Raw genomic sequence first — 22,837 nt, 5'->3', positions numbered from 1 at the left:
CAAATTGGCAAAATTCAAAAGAGTAAATGTTTGGGAAGAAGCATAATAGAACAGTCCTAAGAACACAAATATAAACTGCGAGAAATGAATCTGGTAGTGTTGGAAAATTCTCGAGAATATTCTCGATATGGAAAATTTTCTGAAAATGAACCCCATGACGCACTTAGGGATATTGTTAAAGATGAAATAGGCTATTAAAAATCGTGAAATTATATAAAAAATTATGAGACAAACAACAGTGATCTTTATATAAAAAAAACACAAAAACAACGGAAAACACAAAATTTATTTGATAAAAAATGAAATTGGTGATCTAATCAGAAAAAAATGAGGTCACAAATTCAGAATCTACTATTATTCAGAATCTATTATTAGCTCATCCTGCTCATCTACATCGTGCATTTCTTTAGTAGAGACCTTAAAGTCGAATCTATTCCAAATGAAATTAAGAAAGTCGTCAAGGAGACATGAAGAGAGGCTCCATAATCATCCCAACCATGAAGCACTTCAGCTTCTTGTCAACTAACCCCAGATGCGAAAACTCAAGAGGACTAAACCGTTCGAGCTCGTGTGATGTGTCAAGTTGTGCCGGGCTTAGTTAGTGTTTTGCATTGTATTGTAGCCAAAACAAAGACGTGAGCAATTAGTGAAAAGCAGAGTCAGTGCTGTGCTGTGTAGCCACAACAAAGAAGTGGGCATTTCATGTAAAAAAAGCTAGGATGGACCATGTGACATCTAGTTTACAAACTTTTTTAGGGAAATTAGGTTAAAGAAAAAATACTGATTAATCTTGTAGATTAGGTGTATTTATATTGTTTGAATAAAAAAAAAACATTCTGCATTTCAATGTACTGATGAGAAGATGTGGTATTTTGTTTTTCACGAGTCGCCAGCTCAGTCATGAATTGGTCTACGTTTAACAATTTTAAATTGTGAGCAATAGCAGTTACCTTACCAGCTCCTTTAGCAGTAAGCCTGTTTCTTTTAGAGGAGTGGATAAAACCATAAATACTGAAACTTCTTTCAGACGCTGCACTGGATAAAGGCATGCGTAAAATATCAACTGCTAGTTTGGTTAATTTTGTTCCGAAACATGTACCTTTCCGCCATATGATTTGGTCTAGTTTTTCAATTGATTTTACAATGTATGGTTTTCCCTATGTTTTCTTACAAACTCGCGATTTATTTATTGCTTTAAAACCGGTTGAGATATGCAAATGAAATTTGGTGGATCGAAAGCCAAGCCGCACACCAAAGAAACATGAAACGAAAAACATGAAACATGAAACAAAAAACATGTTTCATGAAAAGAAAACACTGCTAAACAAATCTCAAAGTCCGCCTACCAATGAAACGAGTGTGATTCATGCTCATGACACATTTTTATTTTCGGAGAGTTTCATAAATGGCCGGAAATATATTTGTTTAGCAGTGGTTTATTTCCATGAAACGTAATTTACGTTTCATGTTTCTTTGATGTGCCTAAGACGTAGTTATTTCACATTTTTTGACATACAATTAAGAATTTTATATTCACCATTGGCGTGCATACGAGTAATATGATCGATCATTAACCCGTATGCGCGCCAATGGTGAATATTAAATTCTTACTTGCATGTCAAAAAATGCGCAATAACTATCTCTTAAAACCTTCCAAATTTCATTTACATATCTCAACCGGTTTTAGGGCAATAAATAAATCGTCAGTTTGTAAGAAAATATTCAACATCCCGTATCTCGGAAACGAAGCATAATATATCACTAGATATTATAATAATAGGGTGTCACCATGCCCTGACTAGGGCTCAAAAAATGAGCAGGAGGAAAAGAATTACAACAAAACATAAGAGATGATAATATGATACTACATGATTTGAGTGGGGACACAAGACCTAACAAAACTAAATTATGAAAGGAGAGCAGGTAAAGTCATATAATAAGTCTAATTTGATTTTTGTAACTTGGTAATGCCAATAAAAGTCAGGTAAATTCAATATACTGCGGGTTGAGATTGGCCTGTATCGCAGATGTTCAAGAATGACCACAAAAGTTTTAACGAGTCACCAGTCCTGTAGTATGGAAGAGCTCCAGAACACTTTTCATATACCTATGTAACTGGATTTGGAGGCATGACCTACTTAAAATATTCGACTTTGTACCAGAATTATTATCTCGAATAATATTTAGTAACTATTCAAAGATCTGTTATTATGCTGGACCTTTGGTCTAAGCTGTAATATATAGAATGGAATAAAGCAATTGTACAATAAGCAGATAAGAAATCTAAATAAGTGACTAAAAACTTTAAAAAGACAGACGGTTCAAAAACTCTTTTCTTGTGAAGATAACGCTTTGTGGCTACATAATTAGTCACCTGAAAAGGATCTGAATGGTCTGGTCTAATTTACTGTTAGCCATAACTATGTGGTTACGTATTTAACCAGAAAGCGTGTGACTGTTAAGGTATTGGGACAGCTGTTTTTCATACAATCACATTACGTAAAGTTGCATTTAAAAACACAAATTAAGCAAAGTTTTTTATGTTGTTTTTTATCCAATTTTGAAAAAATGTGAAAACGTTGAATTATCCACGTCCGTCTGTCCGTCCGGCGTCCGTCCGTCTATCTGTCTGTCTGTAAACTCAACTCCTCCGTCATTATACCAGTTAGAATGACAAATGAGGTGTCAAATGAAAGCTTATAATTTAAAGATGGTACTAAAGGTGAGAAATTTGACCTAGGCTGTTTATCCGTCTGTCAGTCCGACCACGATTAATTACTTCGTCACTATACCAGGTAGAATGGCAAATGAGGTGTCCAATGAAAGCTTATAATCCAAGGATGGTATTAAAGGTGAGAAATTTGACATAGGCTGTCTGCCCGTCTGTTTAATGACGGAGGAGTTATATTCGCGGTCGGACGGAGAGATGGTCAAACTTATCACCTTTAGTACCATCCTTGGATTATAAGCGTTCACTTGACAGCTCATTTGTCATTCTACCTAGAATAATGACGGATGAGTTATATTCGCTTTCGGACGGACAGACGGACAGACAGCCTAGGTCACATTTGTAACCTAGAGTACCATCCTTGGATTATAAGCTTTCATTAGACACCTCATTTGTCTTTCTGCGTGGTATAATGACGAAGGAGTTATATTCGCGGTTGGCCGGACAGACGGACAGATAGTCAAATATCTCACCTTTAGTACCATCCTTGGATTATAAGCTTTCAGTCGACACATCATTTGTCATTCTACCTGGTATAATGGAGGAACAGACGGACCTGGATAATTCAAAGTTTTCACATTTATTCAAAATTGGGTTCAATTTAAAAGTTCTTATAAAATTATTATATTATTCGTGTAGGTACATTTAACATTGAGTGACATTATGAAAAAAAAAAAAAAAGTATGGCAACACTATGACCCACAAACATAAGATTCAGATGTAGCTTACATAGGGTGCACTAATATACAAGCTGTCCGTCCAAGGTATTGTAACCATTAAAGGGTTAAAACATACTATGTGGTGGAGTTTAATAGATGATCGGTTCTTTATATTATGACCTCTCTTGGACTAGAATCATTAGACAAATTTTCTTCATTAGACAGTCCTTGATGCTTGCACCCTTCTCTTTGCATGTTAGTCGTATATATCTACTTCTAGCTCTGTCCCACAGTGTCTTAACATTGAATTTTGCAAGTGTTTCCATCTCTGCTGTTTCTAGCATTCTTTGTGTTCTGTATGTGTCAGGTCGTAATTCTGCCACGTATGTCAATATTGGTCTGATGACTGTTTTGTAAATTCTGCCTTTCACTTCTTTTCCGATATTTTTATTTCCTCATAATGTTTCATTCAGCCACACTGCGGCTCTGTTTTTGCTCTATTCCTTTTAGTTTAATTTGAGTAGTTTGCTCTACTCCAATTTACATCTTAGTAGATTTGCATTTATAATAATGGATTTTGCCTCTTTTGTGGAAATTACCATGTTCAATTTTCTGGCAGTTATATTAAGTTGGTGCAGCATACGTTGTAAATCATCTTCACTTTGAGAGATTAGTATTGCGTCGTTCGCACATCATCTGCATAGCGTAAAGTTATTTTTTCTAATTTGGTACCCCTTTTTCGTTCTTATTTTTTTTTATTGTTTCATCCATGATCAGGTTGAACAATAGAGGTCTCAGGGAATCCCCCTGTCTAATCCCATTGCTAGTTTTTCTTCTACTTTTACTTTTATTGTGTCATTCTGGTAGATATTTTCGACCATTTTGATTATTGTTAGAGGTATCTCTTTTGCGTACGATGAATTAATAAAGTCCGTTAATTTAACCCTGTCAAATGCCTTCTTCAAGTTCACGAAACTTACATTTTCTGATTTGTTGTAATTTAATGATTCTTCTTGAACTTGCTTTATTAAAAATATGGCGTCGGTGAATGATCTTTCCGACCTAAAACATTGTTGTTCTTTTGCTAGTTATAATTCCATTCAGTTGATTTGATAATTTTGGGTTAACCACTGGGTTGATAATTTTCGTGTCGTGTTTAATAAATTTATTTCTCTGTAGTTCTCCGGGCCTGGATCCGATTTGTCTACTCGGCCTGAATCCCGCGTACCAAAAAAAGTTGATTAATAACAGCTTAACGGTGTCTAGTTGGACAAGCTTTGATGTACGGGAACACTGGAACAGGGGAATTTTAATTGTGGAACAGGTTACAGGTTTGGAACGTCAGACTACGAATACGTCTCATGTACTTTATCCGACAGAACTTTCAATTGATTTGTTACCCATTCATTAAACTCTCATGCAAAAATCAGACTGCTATTTACCTCCAATATAAATCCTGTCATTTGACATGTTTTACGTGTCGGACTTATTAAAATACCCAACATATTTGTCGGACAAATATTTTTTCATATATTATATAAAGTTTGCTATTGAATAAACTTAAAAGCACCCTGCTAGTTTTCTCAATCATAAACTTGTCAAGATGACACGTTCCACAATTAAAATCACGTTCGACAATTAAAACCCTGTTACAGTGTTCCCCTACATCAAAGTTTGTCCGACTAGAAACCGTTAAGCTATTAACAAATTTTCAGTTTGTTATTAATCAATTTTTTTAGTACGCGGGATCCAGGCCTATACCTTTTCGAAGAGATACATTAGGGTAAAAACATGCCGAAGATACATGGATGAGCGCGGTGTAGGTCGCGATCGCGGTCGCTACATCGATATCAAAACAAACCTTCATTTTCTTATGAGATCGTACATACCAAGGATGTGTCACCCGTTCACCTTCGCAACCTTGAATCGCGGTTAGATGTCGATGCCAAAACAGGATACGGAAAGTATCTTCGGTATGTTCTGCCCGTCATCGATGTAAATCTCGACCGCGATCGCGACCTACACCACGCTCATCCATGTATCTTCGGCATGTTTTTACCCTAAGGGTCCATGTTTTGTTCGGAGAACTTGATTTCCATTCTTGTGGTATTCTGTTTTGTTCTATTATTTTTTGGAATAGAGTTGGCAGTAGTTGTTTAGATATATGAAGCAATGTATGACATTTTGTGAATTTTTTCACATCTATTGAAAATAATTTATTGGCATATTTCAAGCCACGCTGTTTGAAATACATAACTTTTCTTTTTAACACCAATTCAAAAAATTCCGCTCTGGTTGCCTTGAGCACAAATACAAAGTAGAAATCCATCCATCCAATGGCACTACAGCCCAAATCGAGCCTTGGCCTCCTTCAATAAGCTTCTCCAATCATTTCGATTTACCGCTGTTCTTTTCCATGAACGCGTTCCCAGAAAGTTCCTGGCATCCTCATCGACTTCGTCTTCCCATCTCTTTTTAGGTCTTCCAACAGGTCTTCTTCCCTGCATTCTTGCATTCAGCAATTTTCTGGGGATTCTACTCTCATGCATGCGGACCACGTGCCCTGCCCACCGTAATCTCTGCAGTTTAGTGTGTTGTGCTAGAGTTGGTTCGCTATATTGCTCGTATATTTCTCTATTATACCTAATTCGCCAGTTGTTATTTTCACTTATTGGGCCCAGTATCCTACGTAATACTTTTTTTTTCAAACACATCTAATGCATTGGCAGATTTTTGTGTCACCACCCATGTTTCGCAGCCATAACTTACTATGGGCCTGAGTATTGTTTTATATACCCGGAGTTTTGTTTTCCGGTGTACGTCTCGCGATTTGAATATGTGGCCCATCGCAAAATAGGCTTTATTTGCCAGCACAAGCCTTCTATTTATTTCCGGTTCTTCTTCATTGCTTGCAACCAGATCCATTCCTAGGTACGTGAAATAACGGAAATGACATACTGTCAATGTGCGGAAATAACATACTTACAAACAAATCTACCCAATTAGCAGCATACGCGGATGATATAAACATAATGAGCAGAACAATGAATGCAGCGGAAGAAACCTACGTTGAGTTGAAACAGAGTGCAGAAGCAGTAGGGCTAGCAATAAACACAAATAAAACAAAACTATTCATACAAACCAGATCAAATAGACCGGCGCAACAACACTTTATTGACGATATAGAACATGTGAATAGATTCACGTACAAAGTAGAAATATGCATAACTAAAAAAATAGTCGAGTTGTTGCAATATAATGTATGCATCGTATAATGTAAAATACGTATGCAATAAAACAGCGCCACTGAAATTCAACTTCTTCCACTTGAAAAGATTTTATTGCGATCGCTCCATATTAATTTGTGAATTTTTTCACATCTATTGAAAATAATTTATTGGCATATTTCAAGCCACGCTGTTTGAAATACATAGCTTTTCTTTTTAACACCAATTCAAAAAATTCCGCTCTGGTTGCCTTGAGCACAAATACAAAGTAGAAATATGCATAACTAAAAAAATAGTCGAGTTGTTGCAATATAATGTATGCATTGTATAATGTAAAATACGAATACAATAAAACAGCGCCACTGAAATTCAACTTCTTCCACTTGAAAAGATTTTATTGCGATCGCTCCATATTAAACCAAGAATCGTTAAAAGTTTCGTAAAACGTTGGACCCAGAAGGAAACACATTCAATGAACGGAATTGTATTTTACCGCGGTTAACTAGAATGAAAATAATATATGGCAGGTCCTTTGCTGAATATTGAACTATTGGAATTTTATTTTATATTATTTATTTTTCAGAAATATCTGTAATAGACCGAATATTCTTTGTTTGATAAAGGATATACGGTTCCAAAATGCCATCGTTGAAATTAAACTTGTTAGCTAGAGATGGACGAGACGAGATTGACACGAGACTTTCATGAGTCTCGTATCAGTCTCGAAGAAAAATTGAATTAGCAGAATCGTTTCGGTCTGTCGTTGCATCTCGATCTCGTCTCAGTCTCGGTGCGAGACCAAATAATTGTCTCGTCTAGGTGTCATGTCGGTCTCGTTGTAATAATAAACGAAAATAAGTTCCATATATATTTAAGATTACAGTGAAACCTCGATAAGTCGGAATAATCGGAACCGAGGCCTATCCGGGTTCGCCAGAGAATAGGGTAAAAATTAATAAAATACAGTATACTTACTGATAAAACTCCGTTCTTCTTCTTCTACGGCACTACAGCCCAAATTGAGCCTTGGCCTCCTTTATTTTTTGCCTCCACCCTTGCCTGTCTGTGGCTGCTCTTCTCCATACACGGACTCCTAAAAGGGCTTGTGCGTCGCTGTTTACTGTGTCTTCCCAGCGCTTTCGTGGCTTCCCAACCGGTCTCTTTCCTTGCATTCTAGCATTCAGTGCTCGTTTTGGTAGCCTATCCTCTCCCATTCTTATCACATGTCCGGCCCATTGCAATCTTTGTAATCTAATGAAGTCTGACAGGGGCGTTTCCTTATAAAGTTGATAAAGCTCGTTGTTGTATCGACTTCTGAAGATTCCGTTTTCCCTCACAGGTCCTAGTATTCTCCTAAGTACTTTCCTTTCGAATGTGTCGAGTTTGTTTTTGGATGTTTCTTTCAGCACCCAGACTTCACTGCCATAGCATGTTATTGGTCGAATTAAGGTTTTATAGATTCTCATCTTTGTATTTCGGTGGACACTTTTTGACCGAAATATATGGGAGAGGGCAAAATAAGCTCTGTTTGCCTGCGTTATTCTCTTCCTTATTTCTCCATCTTCTGATCCGTCGGCATATATTTCTACTCCCAGGTATGTAAACTTTTCAACCGTTTCAATGTCATCTTCATGTATAATGTTTTCTGGGACTATATTTCTTCTCGTCTGAGTCATTATTTTTGTTTTTTCTGTGTTAATTTCCAGACCTAGCATTTTTGTTTGTGTTTTTAACTCTGCATATGTTTCCTGTGCTCCTGTTGATGTTCTACTCATAATATTAATATCATCAGCATAAGCGACCAGTTGAACCGTTCGATTGGTCAGTAGATTTCCTCGTCCAGTTTGCATTTGCCTAACCGCATACTCCAGTGCCAGGTTAAACAATGTTGGGGCCAGCCCATCTCCCTGATTTAGTCCCTGCGAAATGTTAAAAAAGTCTGTCCGGTGGTTTTGTATTCGTACACATGCCTGAGTTTCATCCATTGTGGCTTTAATGAGTCTTATTAACTTGTGTGGTATTGCCAATTCAGCCAATATATAGTATAGTTTGTTCCTTTTGACTGAGTCGTATGGCTGTTTGAAGTCTACAAACACGTTGTGAACATCAATATCGTGTTCCCATGCTTTGCTCAAGATCTGTTTTACTGTGAATATTTGATCCAGTGTCGATCTTCCCCGTCGGAAGCCCGTCTGATACTCTCCAATAATATTTTCTGGTAGTGGTTGGAGCCGCTGGTTTATAATATACGTGAGGACTTTATATGCTGTACATAGTAGTAATAATAAACTCTCGTTGTAATAATAAACGAAAATAAGTTCCATATATATTTAAGATTACAGTGGAACCTCGATAAGTCGGATTAATCGGGACCGAGGCCTATCCGGGTTCGCCAGAGAATAGGGTAAAAATTAATGAAATACAGTATACTTACTGATAAAACTCCGTTATAATTGCAAAAACATTGAATACATAAAATATGCACAGTACATCTAAATTACGTACAGTTTTATACAGTATTGTTCATTTCTTGTTAAAAAACTCAGTCAAACTGAAAAAATTATTGTATTATCTGATGAAAATCGATTCGAGGTAGCCGGACTTCCGGGTTATCGGAGGCCGACTTATCGGCGTTCCACTGTACTTCAAAAACTATGACACACTTTAAGAACTGCGCCAGCGATTTTACTTATTGTTATAGTTATATTATTTATAAATCATTTTATAGTCCGTTGTAACAATAATTGTTATAATGGCTCAATACATTAAAAAATAAATAATCAGGTATTAAAATTAAAACAAGCAAGAAATTGAAAAACAGACTATTAGGTCCGGATACCGCGTATGAAAAAAAAGTTGATTAATAGCAAGCTGAAAACATGTTAATAGCTTAAGGGTGTCTAGTCGAACAAACTTTGATATATAGGAACACTGGAACAGGGGAATTTTTAATTGTGGAATGGTCAGACCAAGAAAATGTCACATGTATTTTGTCCGACAGAACTTCCAATTTATTTGTTACCCTTTCATTAAACCCTCATGCAAAAATCAGGCTGCTATTTATCACCAAATGGGAATTATAATGAGTGGAACACGTAGAATATGTCAAATGACAGGAATTATGACAGGTGATAAATAGCAGTCTGATTTTTGCACGAGAGATTAATGAAAGGGTAACAAATTAATTTAGTTCTGGAAAAAAAATAGTTCTGGGAAAGGCCAGATGGAAGAAGGTCTGTAGGGCGGCCTAGAAAAAGGTGGAAAGATGCAGTCAAAGAAGATTAGAGAAAATGGAAGTGCGACAATGGGAATTAGTGGCACAAGACCGACAAACATGGAAGGCAATAGTAAACGCGGCAAAGACTCACGAAGAGTTGTAGCGCCATTGATGATGATGATGATGATGAACAAATTAATTGGGAGTTCTGTCGGACAAAATACATGTGACGTTTTCGTGGTCTGACCGTTCCAAATTTTTAACCTGTTCCACAATTAAAATTTCCCCTGTTCCAGTGTTCCCATATATCAAAGTTTGTCCGACTAAACACCCTTAATCAATTAACAAATTTTCAGTTTGCTAATAATCAACTTTATTTACATACGCGGGATCCAGATCTATATGATTAACGTAAAATTATAACATGCAAATGTCACCCACGTCATAAGTTGGAGACTTTTGATTTAACTCGATGGGCCGAGATTTACATAAGCAACATTTTTTTAGATCTGTTTAAAAAAGATTACAATATTAGAAAACCAAACTAATCATAATGATGAAAAAAAAGAATGTGTGTGTACTATGTACGCACCTAAGAAGATATTCTTCTATTATATAATAGGTAATTTAAACGAAGTAAATATATTTAAAAGGTTATTTGTATTTTATTTAAAAATCAAACTAACTTTCTTATCTACCACTTTCAAAAATTTTTTATTAAAACCACCAAAAATAAAAAAAAGTATGAATCGCCCGGGAATTGAAACCGCAACCTTCCAATCTCAGTGCTAACGCATTTCTAACTACTCCATCGAGGCACTAGAAATAAACATGTACGTTTCGGATATAATTACACAACACGGCGACATATAGTGTAAAAATGTTATGCTTACATAATATTTTATTAATCCAAAAACACAAGAATTATAATAAATAATACATTTCCTAAAACCACTAATATATTCTTTTAATGACTTATTTGCACGGTTACAGATACATACATACGTATCTTGAAAGATTAGCAATGAACTACATACTGTCAGAACTACATACTGTCAGTGTGCGCAGGCGCGCGGTAAATGTACAATTTTACCCTCAATCGATTCGCCGCTAAAGAAGAATATCTTCAAAAAGGAAGAAGATGAACAGAAAGGAATAAAAAAATCTGATCGATTTTAAATATTGTTTGTATGCTAAAAGAAATAATCTTGAAACGTGGCAAGAAATAATAGATAACTATTTTAAAGATGGTATAGTAATTGAAGATATGCTAAATGCTTTTCATTGTTTAAATTTAAATTTTTTCCATTTCCATGTAGGAAAATTCGTAGAAATGTGATCAAATAAATCTGATGAATATGGCGAGCGTTTTCAAGTGACCGCGAGACTCCCAACAGTGGTACGCGCCAAAAAGCTAGATACACTTTTGATTGACATTTTTTTAAATTTACATGAATAATATAATAGAAAGATATCGAAACCCTATTTAACATCGTCCTTTAATAAAAGATCCTTTATTTTGATATATACGCAAGCGCAGTATCGCGTCCTTTATTTTTGTCCTGTAATAAAATACAGGCCGCCCGTATTTAAGGAAAAATACAGGACACAAATATTTTAATAAAGGATCCTTGATTTTGACGTAACGTGTCAAAAATGTGACAAATTTGTTAAATTATGTGAAGAAACAAGAAAAGAAAGGCGTCTAACTTCACTTATATTTATGTTTAAGATATTTTTATATTTACAAAAAATATTTAATGTGTCATTTGTCAAAATAAGAAATTCCTTAAAACTGCTTTTCCAATAACTCTCATTAGACATATCCTGTATTTGTCCTTTATTAAAAGATCCTGTAATAAAGGAACTTTTAACTTAGGGTTTCGATATCTCTCTGAATGATGATGCTGAAAAATCCAGGCATTTAGATTAATATGATAAATTAATGAAGTTAATGAGTTAATGAAAATATATAAAGCAGTACCTATAATTAAACCTGTCAGAAGAATAACAGAAAGGAAGATTCTTAGAAAAAATTGTTGGACCAGAAAAAAGTCCAAGACGAAGAGTTTAGGCGATTGTTTAACAACGAGGTAAATAATCTAATAAGTTGAGAAGATATGGTTATAAGACAAATAAGACGGGAAGAAGATAAATTAATAACAAAATATTGAAGTAAAAACCAACAAATACAAGCTAGAAGGAGTCTGAAGTACAAATAGGAAGGTCAGGTCAAAGAATACATCAACAGACAAAAGATACCTAACTGGAAAACAAAAATAGAATAATACATAGAAAGCAATGGAGCTTAAGAGGAAAGGCGCAAAATGTCGCCTGTAAAAATTTTCCATGTGTTTTAAAAGTGTTCATTTTTTTTGAATGCTGAGAAAACTAATAAGTATTTTTGAAAAATTTAAACGCAGAATGAAAGACTAGATACGTTATTAGAGAGATATCGAAACCCTATTTAACATCGTCCTTTAATAAAAGATCCTTTATTTTGACATATACGCAAGCGCAGTATCGCGTCCTTTATTTTTGTCCTGTAATAAAATACAGGCCGCCTGTATTTAAGGAAAAATAAAGGACAAAAATCTTTTAATAAAGGATCCTTTATTTTGACGTAACGTGTCAAAAATGTGACAAATTTGTCAAATTATGTGAAGAAACAAGAAAAGAAAGGCGTCTTACTTCACTTATATTTATGTTTTTATCAACAAATAGAATTTTATAAGTTATTTTTATATTTACAAAAATATTTAATGTGTCATTTGTCAAAATAAGAGATTCCTTAAAACTGCGTTTCCGATAACTCTCATTAGACATATCCTGTATTTGTCCTTTATTAAAAGATCCTGTAATAAAGGAACTTTTAACTTAGGGTTTCGATATCTCTCTATTGCCGAGGGCCGAAAATTCTTTAGAATAAATAAGAAGTTTCTTTTGAATGAAACATTTGCAATTAAAATTCACACTAAATTTTATTTTTTATTTTTACCCCTGTAACTTATTAAAATAAACATTATAGAAGTTTTCAGGGACTTTCTACTCTCAGGAATAATGCAACCTTTAATTCTGCGTTCAAATTTTTCAAAAATATTTTTTAGTTTTCTCAGGATTCGAAAAAAAATGAACACATTTAAAACACATTGACAATTTTGACAGGCGACATTTTGCGCCTTTCCCCTTAATCACTAATGGGCGAAATTACACAACAAATTGTGAAGGAAAACGATAGCGAACAACAAAACAAAGAACATGTGATTTCGATTTAATTATCAGGTACGGATATTTGCATATAAGTACATAAACTCAAATCCAGAGACCAACAAACGTCTCTTGAGTGGTTCCCTCTCAAGTGGTATGCAAAGACTCTGCTAAACCTCAAGTGGATTGCTATGAACGAAAACAATTTATTAATTATCGTTTTCTGTCCTTTGTACTACGCGAAATATGCAAATATTTACATTTATGTATGCTAACTGTATATAAATATCAATAATAAGTCTGACAATTTAAAATGAAGGGTCAGAGGGAAAAACGATGAATGTCAATTTTTGGCCATTTTGCGATTTTTGTGCGCAATCTGTTAGCTTAGAAAGAGTACTGTCAACCTGTGAACGGCCAAGGGGAAATAAAGATGATAATCGTCTTAAAATCACGTCATGCACCGAGAGAACAATTTCTTTTCTCCTAAAACACCGATTTCTTTGAGCAATATTTCTTAAAAGTTAACATATCATATTAACTTAAACATACCGGTTCACATATAAAGAAACGAGTTTTTTAAACACAACTCAATAATTTCTTACAGATAATTTCTTCAATACTAAGAAATGCATTAATGGTTACATTTAATTTTCTTATCCTAAAGTTTTTATTTCCTAAATTGAAAACTACAAATATTTTGCAGTATAAGAAATATAATGTTAAGTTAATGCATATTTATATTTGTGTACAAGAAATTTTCTTGCAATCAAATAAATATTTTAAACCGCAAGAAATAATTCTTCAGAAATACCGTCTGTAGTAACTGTGGTTATAAAATAAAAACTTTGTCATTTATGCCGAAATATTACCTGCAAAGAGATTTTCTTCCACAAAAGAATTGCGCAGATTAACTATTTATGATTTAGTCGTCAGTGTTTGTCAAGTTGGCGTGATATGTTCATGTTCATATAGATGGATTTTTGATTTATTGGTGTTCTTTAAAAATTAAGGGATATTTTGAAGGTACGTACATATATAGGTATTAAATAAAAGTAAATTGAGTAATTTAAGATGTAATAATAATATTGTAGCGTATCCGAATGGTTATAAAAGAAACATAATAGTATCTTTATATGCTTTTTAGGTATAATGATGGACAACTCTGAAATAAAGCAGCTTATTATTCTAACTGGGAAATATGCCACAATTTAAAGCTGGGACAGAATGATATAATATATAGCTTCAGAACAATATTAAGAAAGGAGTTATTAACCAACTGCGGGGCCTTCCAGAAATGGTAGAACTTCATACATGTAAGTACCTTTTTAAAAATGTGTATACTTTTGTATCAACTATAATAGGTTTTTTTAAATATATCGTCTTCTATAAAAATATACAATACAACGCTATATCAAACATGGCGGGTGCAACGCAGAGGATGTTTTCTGTTAATTTATTTGAGATAAAGAAATCAGTTAGTCTAAAAGAAATATATGTTTATGGTTAAGAAATGTTATTGCCGAAAACCGTGAATTAGTTAATATGTATTAAATGACTTAAGATGTAAACTAATAATATTTTCCCGTAATAAAATTTCTTAATGATTAGGTATGCTGTCTCTTTTAGATTATAAAAATAAAGAAAATTACATATTATTATGTCTGCTTCAATGTTTTACATTGGTTGTATTTTCCCTCTTGTTTTAGCTAAACAATGTTTATTGTGTGACTTAATATTATACAGATAAATAATTAATATTTCATTAACAAAAATAAAAAAATAAACAAAGATGTGTATAGGTTAAATAACGCCATGTTTGAACTAAATATGATTGATTATTATTATTATTAATAGTTCTTATGTGGGGCCGTGTATTTGTTTTTTTCGTGTTTCCTAAATTTGTCAAAATAAATATCTATATCTTTATAAGAAAATTTTATTAAAGTAAGTTTACTCTTTCTACATAACGATTTTGTTTTAGTGAATTGCTGCTATACAAAGTGCTAGTAACAAAAGAAGGAAACTTTGAGGAATTTGGATTTGCCTCTCCATCCTTTTATTTTTGTGTAGAAGCCAGTGGTTTAAGAGTGGAGAAAATATTTGTATGTGATAATAACATTTTATATCTTGTTTTTATTAATAAATAATGATTTCACCTTAGCACAATGATTTATTTTGCCGTATGTAATATAACTTTATTTTCAAGAAATATTAACTTAACTCTAAATACACGTTTATCTCTGCGAAATATATTTCTTAACATTAAATACATTAATTATTAATAGTAAGATAATAATATTCCTTACTAAGAAATATTATTGCTCAGAAAGAATAGTTTTGTAATGGCAAGAAAATATATTTTGATGACTAATAAAATTAATTAACATCAAGTGTAATTTCTTTCTGATAAATGGGTTTGAAGTTTGCCAGAAAGTGATAGTTCAATCATGTTTAAGATACATTTCTTTGGCTATAGTAGAATTTATTTGAAATATTTTAGAAAATTATATCTTACATACAAAGATATATTTCTTAGGCAATATGCCAAGTCGATCTTTCTTAAATATTAATAAAGTTTCTTTATGTCAAGAATTTTTTTCTCTCGGTGTGATATTATAGCCCAATAAATGACCGTTTTGAAGTGTAATTTCCAGGGGCAACTCCGAATTGCATGGAAATTTGGATTTAGGTTCTACTTACCCTCCACTTCAAAGTTGAATTTGTGCCGTTGGTTGCTTTTACTTGTGGGGTGACATTTACCCCTTCTCGGGGGGTGAAAAACGCGTGTTTAAAATAAGGCCGGAAATGGATAAATTGACTTATTTTAAGCACCTTTTGTTCTATAAAGTTTTTTACGTAAGTCAATACTTTTCGAGTTATTCGCGATTTAAAATATTGATTTTTCGACAAAAAAACTACGTTTTCAGACGGGTTTTCGCAAATAACTCAAAAAGTAAATATTTTATCGAAAAAAATACTTTTAACAAAAGTGTAGCCTATAAAAAAACGAAAAAAATGGTGTACAGTAAAGTCTACAAATTGAGTAGAAGCAAAGTTGTAGCTCATGAAAATACGTTGTTATTCGTCTAATTCCAAATCGAATAATTCAAGGCGAAATCACCGAAGAAAGAAGCGTTTTTCGGGAAACCTTATTAACATTTTTAAAGTATTGAAAAAAAGCTTATTATTTGTTTTTTACAAAAGTTTGCAGCGTAAAAAATAAACGAGTTACACTGAAAAAAAAAAGTTGGTCCCTTTTTTTTGATAAAAAATCGTGAAAACCCCCCTCTATTTAGCACCCGAAATGAAATTAATCGTTTGGCTTTACCATCTATTTTAACTGTATGTGTATTGTTTATATGATCTGTAAGTTTGATTGGTTTGAAGTGCTTATTTTTAAAAACATTTGGTTTTATAGTAAAAAAATTTTTGAAAAATTTCATTTTTTCAAAATAACTTAAAAAGTATTAGTGACTAGAAAAATCTCAAAGTGTAAAAAAATGTAGGTTTTGCTATTATAAATATGCTAGTTTCATTTTGTTTCTCCGTAAGACAAAAATTGGTTAAGATAATGGCTGTTCAAAATTTGCATTCACTCGTGATTAGGGACCCATTCAAGCTTTCTCAATTATAGTCCTTTCAAAAATAAACACTTTAAACCGGTGAGACTGACAGATCATATAAAAAATAGATAGGTAAGTAAATTGTTTGTAAAGCGGTAGCGATTAATTTCATTTGGGGAGCTAAACACGGCGAGATTTCAATGATTTTTTACAAAAAAAGAGGGCCAACTTTATTTTGAGCTTAACTTGCTTATTTTTAACGCTAAAACTTTTGTTAACAATTAAAACAAAGCTTTTTATAAACACCTTAAAAAAGTTTAAATGGGGTTTTCCCGAAAAGTGCTTAATTTTTCGGTGATTTCACCTTGAAATATTCGATTTGGAATTAGACAAATAAGAACGTATTTTTCATGAGCTACAACTTTGTTTTTATTTGATTTATAGACTTTAGTGATACACCATTTTTTTGGGTTTTTTATAAGCTACAATTTTGCTAAGGATATTTTTTTCGACAAAATATTTACTTTTTGAGTTATTTGCGAAAAACCGTCTGGAAACGTAGTTTTTTTTTGTCGAAAAATCAACATTTTCAATGGCAAATAACTCGAAAAGTATTGACTTACGTAAAAAAATCAATGGAACAAAAGTTGCTTAAAAATCAGTCAATTTATCCATTTCCGATCTTATCTTGAACGTATGTTTTTTCACCCCCTAGAAGGGGTGACTGTCACCCCCCAAGTAAAAGCAACCAACGGCACAATTTCAACTTTGAAGTGGAGGGTAAGTAGAACCTAAATCCAAATTTTCATGCAATTCGGAGTTGCCCATGAAAATTACACGGTATCGCCGAATTTCCCGTTCATTTACTGGTCTATTGGAGGCAAGGGAGAAAACAATGCAATATGTAACTTTGTTTCTCATTTTACCGAAAATGCTTGCAGATAGACATTCATCGTTCTTGCCCCTGGCCATGGCCCTTTAAATGTATTAAAACCAATAATAAACGTTAAACTAAATAATTTTTACACTTACCGTACAGTCTGAGTCTCCCACATAACAAAAATCACCCGACACTGACGTCGGTACCCACAAATGGTCCCCATTGATGGCAGTCTCTTCCCAATCGGGAGTGCTCCTCAAAACCCGCTCCCCGACCTCTGATGACTTCCTGTAACAAAAGAAAAAATCGTTTAGCATCGAGCCAATATTTTCGACACCAAAACATCGATAAGACAAGAGTTGTTGTATTAACAAACGTGCGAAGAAGAGATAGAGCCTGAAAATAAAAAAGAGCTAAAAATAGATGTTGGTATACAGAAAGAAAATATGTACAGAATAAAAAATACTAAATACATACAGGGTGCGCCAAACCTCTGCTTATCTTTGATTGCGGCTAAATTATGGGATATACAAAAAAATGTTTTTTACAAAATTAATGTATATCGCAGCCGTCTATAATTTAAAATTATTTTCGATTGTACAGGGTTAGTCAGAATGACGGTACAAACCAAAGTTGTGTTTTTTAAATGGAACACCCTGTATATTAAATCATTTTTAAATATATTTTTTAAGAATATTAAGAATTTATATAAAGTATTATAGGCCTAAAATTAACAATTTCCGAAATATGTACACTTTTATTGAGAAAAATGGTAATATTCAAGGGGCTGTGAATTAGGCTTTTAAGGTAATAAAAATTTAAATGGCATGTCAAAGTTTTTTTAGTATACTTTTATTTTTAAATAAATTAACACATTTGACATACAGCCATAAAATATACAGTGTGATCACTATTTGCAAATACAAAACTTCCTCATTTTTTTTAAATGGGACACCCTGTATATTAGTATTGTCTTTTGTAGTAAATATTGCAACTTTTCTTTTGGTATAAAGTTGTATGTACCTAGTATGTATTAAAGCTTATACATAACGCGATTAAAGAAGTTACTAGTAAACAAACACTTGAAATTAAAAATGAAATTGCAGCTAGTCTGGAAAACATTTCGCAAATAATAGAACAAAATAAAAAAGTAATTGAACTTGAAAATAAAGTTTGCTTTCTAGATAGAAAGATAAGAAAAAATAATGTGGTTATATTTGGCTTCAAAATCACAGATAAGAATAATTTACTGTCAGAAGTTCTTGCAAAATTAAATTCCCTTTTAGAGATAAATCTCAAAGCAGAAGACATCAACAACGTCTATCAAACACAAAGAGATCCTCAAAAGTCTCCTGTATTTCTCGAGTTTGTCTCCTTTTTAAGAAAGCAAGATCTGTATAAAAATATTGTAAAATTAAAAGGAACAGGTATATCAATAGTAAATGATGCATCCGTTGAGGACCGGGTAATACAAAAAAAACTCTCAAAACATTTAAAGTTAGCCAGAGAACAGAACCTGCGAGCTAAGATAAGAGGTTATAAATTAGAAATAGAGGACCAGATATACACAGTAGATGATTTGGAAGACCTAGAACAACAAGTAGACTCGCCGTCTTCAGATGAAAGCGATACATGTAGCACTAAATCCAACCAAAATATTACTGTTCATAAACATACTGAGGCCGGCACTTCGATCCAACAGAGTGAGAAGCCAGTGTTCAAGAAACGGAAGCGAGGAAAAATTAACTACAGCCCTAAAACGAGAAACCAGAAACAAACTGCGAACGCTAGAAAATAAAGGCTCCTTTATTTCTTTTTGGTGGAATGAACTCTAATTTTGTTTCTTAGATTTTTATGCTAGATTATACTAATTTATTTTTCTTTTTTTGTATTCTGGTGATTAGGGAATTTATTTATTTTTATAATTAAATGAGTTTTATGTCGTTCATATCAATATGTGTAACTATGCGTCAATATAACAACTAAAAATTATATGAATGCTTATATACACAACATTAACTAAAAAAAAACAATATTTTAAAATTGTACATTTATTTTCAATTCTTTTCAGCTTAGTATATCTGTAAATTTTTTTTTCTTTTTTATTTTCATAATACGTTTTTTCAACACGCTTAAATTTGGGTATTATTTAGTTTGAATATATTTTGATAGATTTTGTACTTATTTAATAAAATGAATGAGCCATTATCTGTTTGTCATATAAATGCAAGATCTATCTTGGCTAACTTTATTGCTTTTAAAGATGCTGTGTTTAATAAATTTGACTTAATTACAGTATCGGAGTCCTGGCTAAAACCAAATATTGTAAATAGAGTAGTCGATTTACCGGGATACAAAATTTTCAGACGGGATAAATCTTTGAGAATAGGTGGAGGTACTGCTGTATATATTAAAAATAGTTTAAAGCCTAAACCTATTACTAATCTGGACAATATTACTTCCGAACAGTTATGGATCTCGTTTTGTTATAATAATAAAACTTACGCTTTGGGTTCACTTTACAGGCCTAATGATTTTTTTTATCACGATTTCGCTAACGATCTTGACTTATGTTTAGGTACATTATCGCCATCGTATGACTATATTGTTTTTGCTGGGGATCTTAATATTAATTTTTTAGAACCGAGTAGCCTACAATGTAGAACTCTACAGTCAATTTTTGACACTTACAGCCTTACTCAAGTTGTTGACCAACCAACAAGAGGTCCAAAACTACTCGATATTATATTATGTACGGAAGCTTTAAAAATCAGTAATGTAAAAGTTACTAAGTGTCCTTTAGTATCAGATCACTCCATGCCATCTTGTTACTTTGGATCGCCGGGTATAAAAAAATTTAAACCTTTTGAATTCACTTTTCGTGACTTTAGAAATTTTGAACCGCATTATTTTCATCGAGATCTAGCAGCTTCCGACCTTCAACAAATTTATCTACTTAATGATATTGAAAGTAAAATCAACGTATTAAATTCCACTATTCTAAATTTATTTCAAATTCATGCACCTCTTCGTCAAATTAAAATTACAAGACAAAAGGCTCCATGGTTAACAGACACATTAAGGTATATGATGAAATTAAGGGATAAAGCATTATTAAAATTTAAAAAATCAAAAAATGAGAATCATTGGAATTTTTACAAATCAATTCGTAATGAAGTTAATCATGCAATTAAACGCGAAAAGAAGGCGTATTTTGAATTTCAGTTACGGCGAGGAAAAAATATGTGGAAAGAAATGAAGAAGCATAACATCATTAGTAATAAAAAATCGTCGTCATTTATTCCTGATCATTTGCAAGATCCGGATTCTATAAATAATTATTTCGTTCATGGTATTGGTGGTCACGACATTCCTGATGCTGACGTTCTAAACCACTATTCTTCTTCTAAAATTCCTGGTGTTGATAATTTTAGTTTTACAGTAATTGATGAGTTAAAGGTATATGAAAAAATACTTTCAATAAAATCAAACGCTTCTGGACATGATAACATTAATATCACTATGATTCTTTATTGTTGCCCCTACATTTTACCATTTATTACTCACATATTTAATTTTTGTCTACAAAAATCTATTTTCCCTTCTGTTTGGAAAGAGTCGAAAGTCATACCTCTTCCAAAAACTGATAGTCCTGTTGACTACAATGAGCTGCGCCCCATAAGCATTCTATGTACCTTTTCTAAAATCCTAGAAAAAGTGATGGATGAACAAATTAGGCAACACATTACCAAATTTCACCTCCTACCAGAACATCAGTCAGGTTTCCGTCCTGGATATAGCTGCACTACCGCACTTCTTAAAGTTTTAGATGACATTTACTCTTATATTGACTCCAACAACCTGTGCATACTAGTTTTATTAGATTACTCGAAGGCATTTGATAAAATTAACCACCCTCTACTTCTCTCATTATGTAATTTTATATCTTTTAGTAAACAAGCGCAAAAAATGTTGAAGTCATATTTAGATCAAAGATCTCAAAGCGTGTTTTTAAATAAAAAGTCGTCAAATAAAATATACCTATCACGAGGAGTTCCGCAAGGTTCTATATTGGGACCTTTGTTGTTTTCGATATACACCTCCCAGTTCTCAAGTTATTTAAATTATATGAAATCTCACTATTATGCAGATGACACACAATTGTACTTAGAGTTTAAAGAATCAGAAGTTGAAAATGCTTGTTCTAAAATTAATAAAGAACTAAAATCTATTTCAGACATTTCAAACAAATTCTGCTTAGGCATAAATCCCTCAAAATCCAAAGCCATGCTGTTTGGACGTAGAATAGAGAAAAATCGAGTAAATAATAAAATACATTTAAAAATCAATAACGAAAATTTAATTCTATCTAATTGTGAAAAAAACCTGGGACTCATATTAGATGACTCCCTAACGTTCTCTAATCATATTTCATCAATAATTCAGAAAGCATTTTGTAATTTAAAACTTTTATTCTCACATAGACAAATGTTTAATAGAACCACTAAAATTATGCTCTACAATAGTCTAGTGCTTTCACAGTTTAATTACTGTGATGTAATATATGGACCAGCATTAACACAACTAGATCAGAATCGTTTGCAACGAATTCAAAATATGTGTGTCCGTTTCATTTGTGGTATCAGACGTCGAAATCCAACTTCTAAGCATCTTGCAGATCTAGAATGGTTAAATGTTAGTAACAGGCGTATTCTTCACGGATCAGTATTATTTCATAAAATAATGCTAACCAAAAAGCCCTATTATTTATATAAAAAAGTTAAAAAAAGGTCAGAAGTACATAATATTAATGTCAGATTCAAAAATAAACTTAATATACCGAAACATAAAACCTCGTTATTTCGATCTTGCTTCTCTTACAATATTGCTAATCTGTACAATATGATCCCTGAAAATTTCAAAACTTTACCCATCTCTCAATTTAAATCCAACGTAAAAAAGTCTCTATTTAATAATAGCATAAAATTAAAATTTAGATTATAAACCAGTAAATTTGGCTACATTCGTTTAAATGATTGCAAAGTTTATTCAATAAAAATTTATTCAATAAAAATAGATAATTAGTGTTATTATCATATACGATAAATTTATTTTAGCATGTAAATAGGTCTTTAGGTTACACTAGAATAGTAATTATTTGTATTGCGGTTACGTGGAAGAGCGCTTCTTAGCTGGTGTTTCTAGGAACTTCATCTAAGAGCGAACGTCGCCTTTTGCTTTATTATAATTATTACTGTTTGTCTAATATTGTATTTTTTTTTGAAAAAAAGCAATAAAGTCATTATTATTATTATTATTATTATTATTATGTTTCGTTTTGTAGATATTTAAA

General features: G+C 32.7%; 1 protein-coding gene across 3 annotated transcripts in view; it reads right to left on the bottom strand.

Moving 5' to 3' along the window:
* LOC114332203 (eye-specific diacylglycerol kinase) overlaps positions 1–22,837 on the bottom strand; it is a 1,074,450-nt gene that overhangs the window by 383,756 nt on the left and 667,857 nt on the right. For all 3 annotated transcript variants that reach the window (XM_050642118.1, XM_050642119.1, XM_050642120.1), the window contains exon 5: positions 17,637–17,772. In XM_050642118.1, coding sequence (XP_050498075.1) covers positions 17,637–17,772 — 136 coding nt within the window. The remainder of the gene's footprint in view (positions 1–17,636; positions 17,773–22,837) is intronic.

Source organism: Diabrotica virgifera, chromosome 1, assembly GCF_917563875.1.
Source record: "Diabrotica virgifera virgifera chromosome 1, PGI_DIABVI_V3a".
Lineage (NCBI taxonomy): Eukaryota > Metazoa > Arthropoda > Insecta > Coleoptera > Chrysomelidae > Diabrotica > Diabrotica virgifera.
Note: the sequence above shows the minus strand (reverse complement) of the source record. Positions and strands in the feature narration are given on the sequence as shown.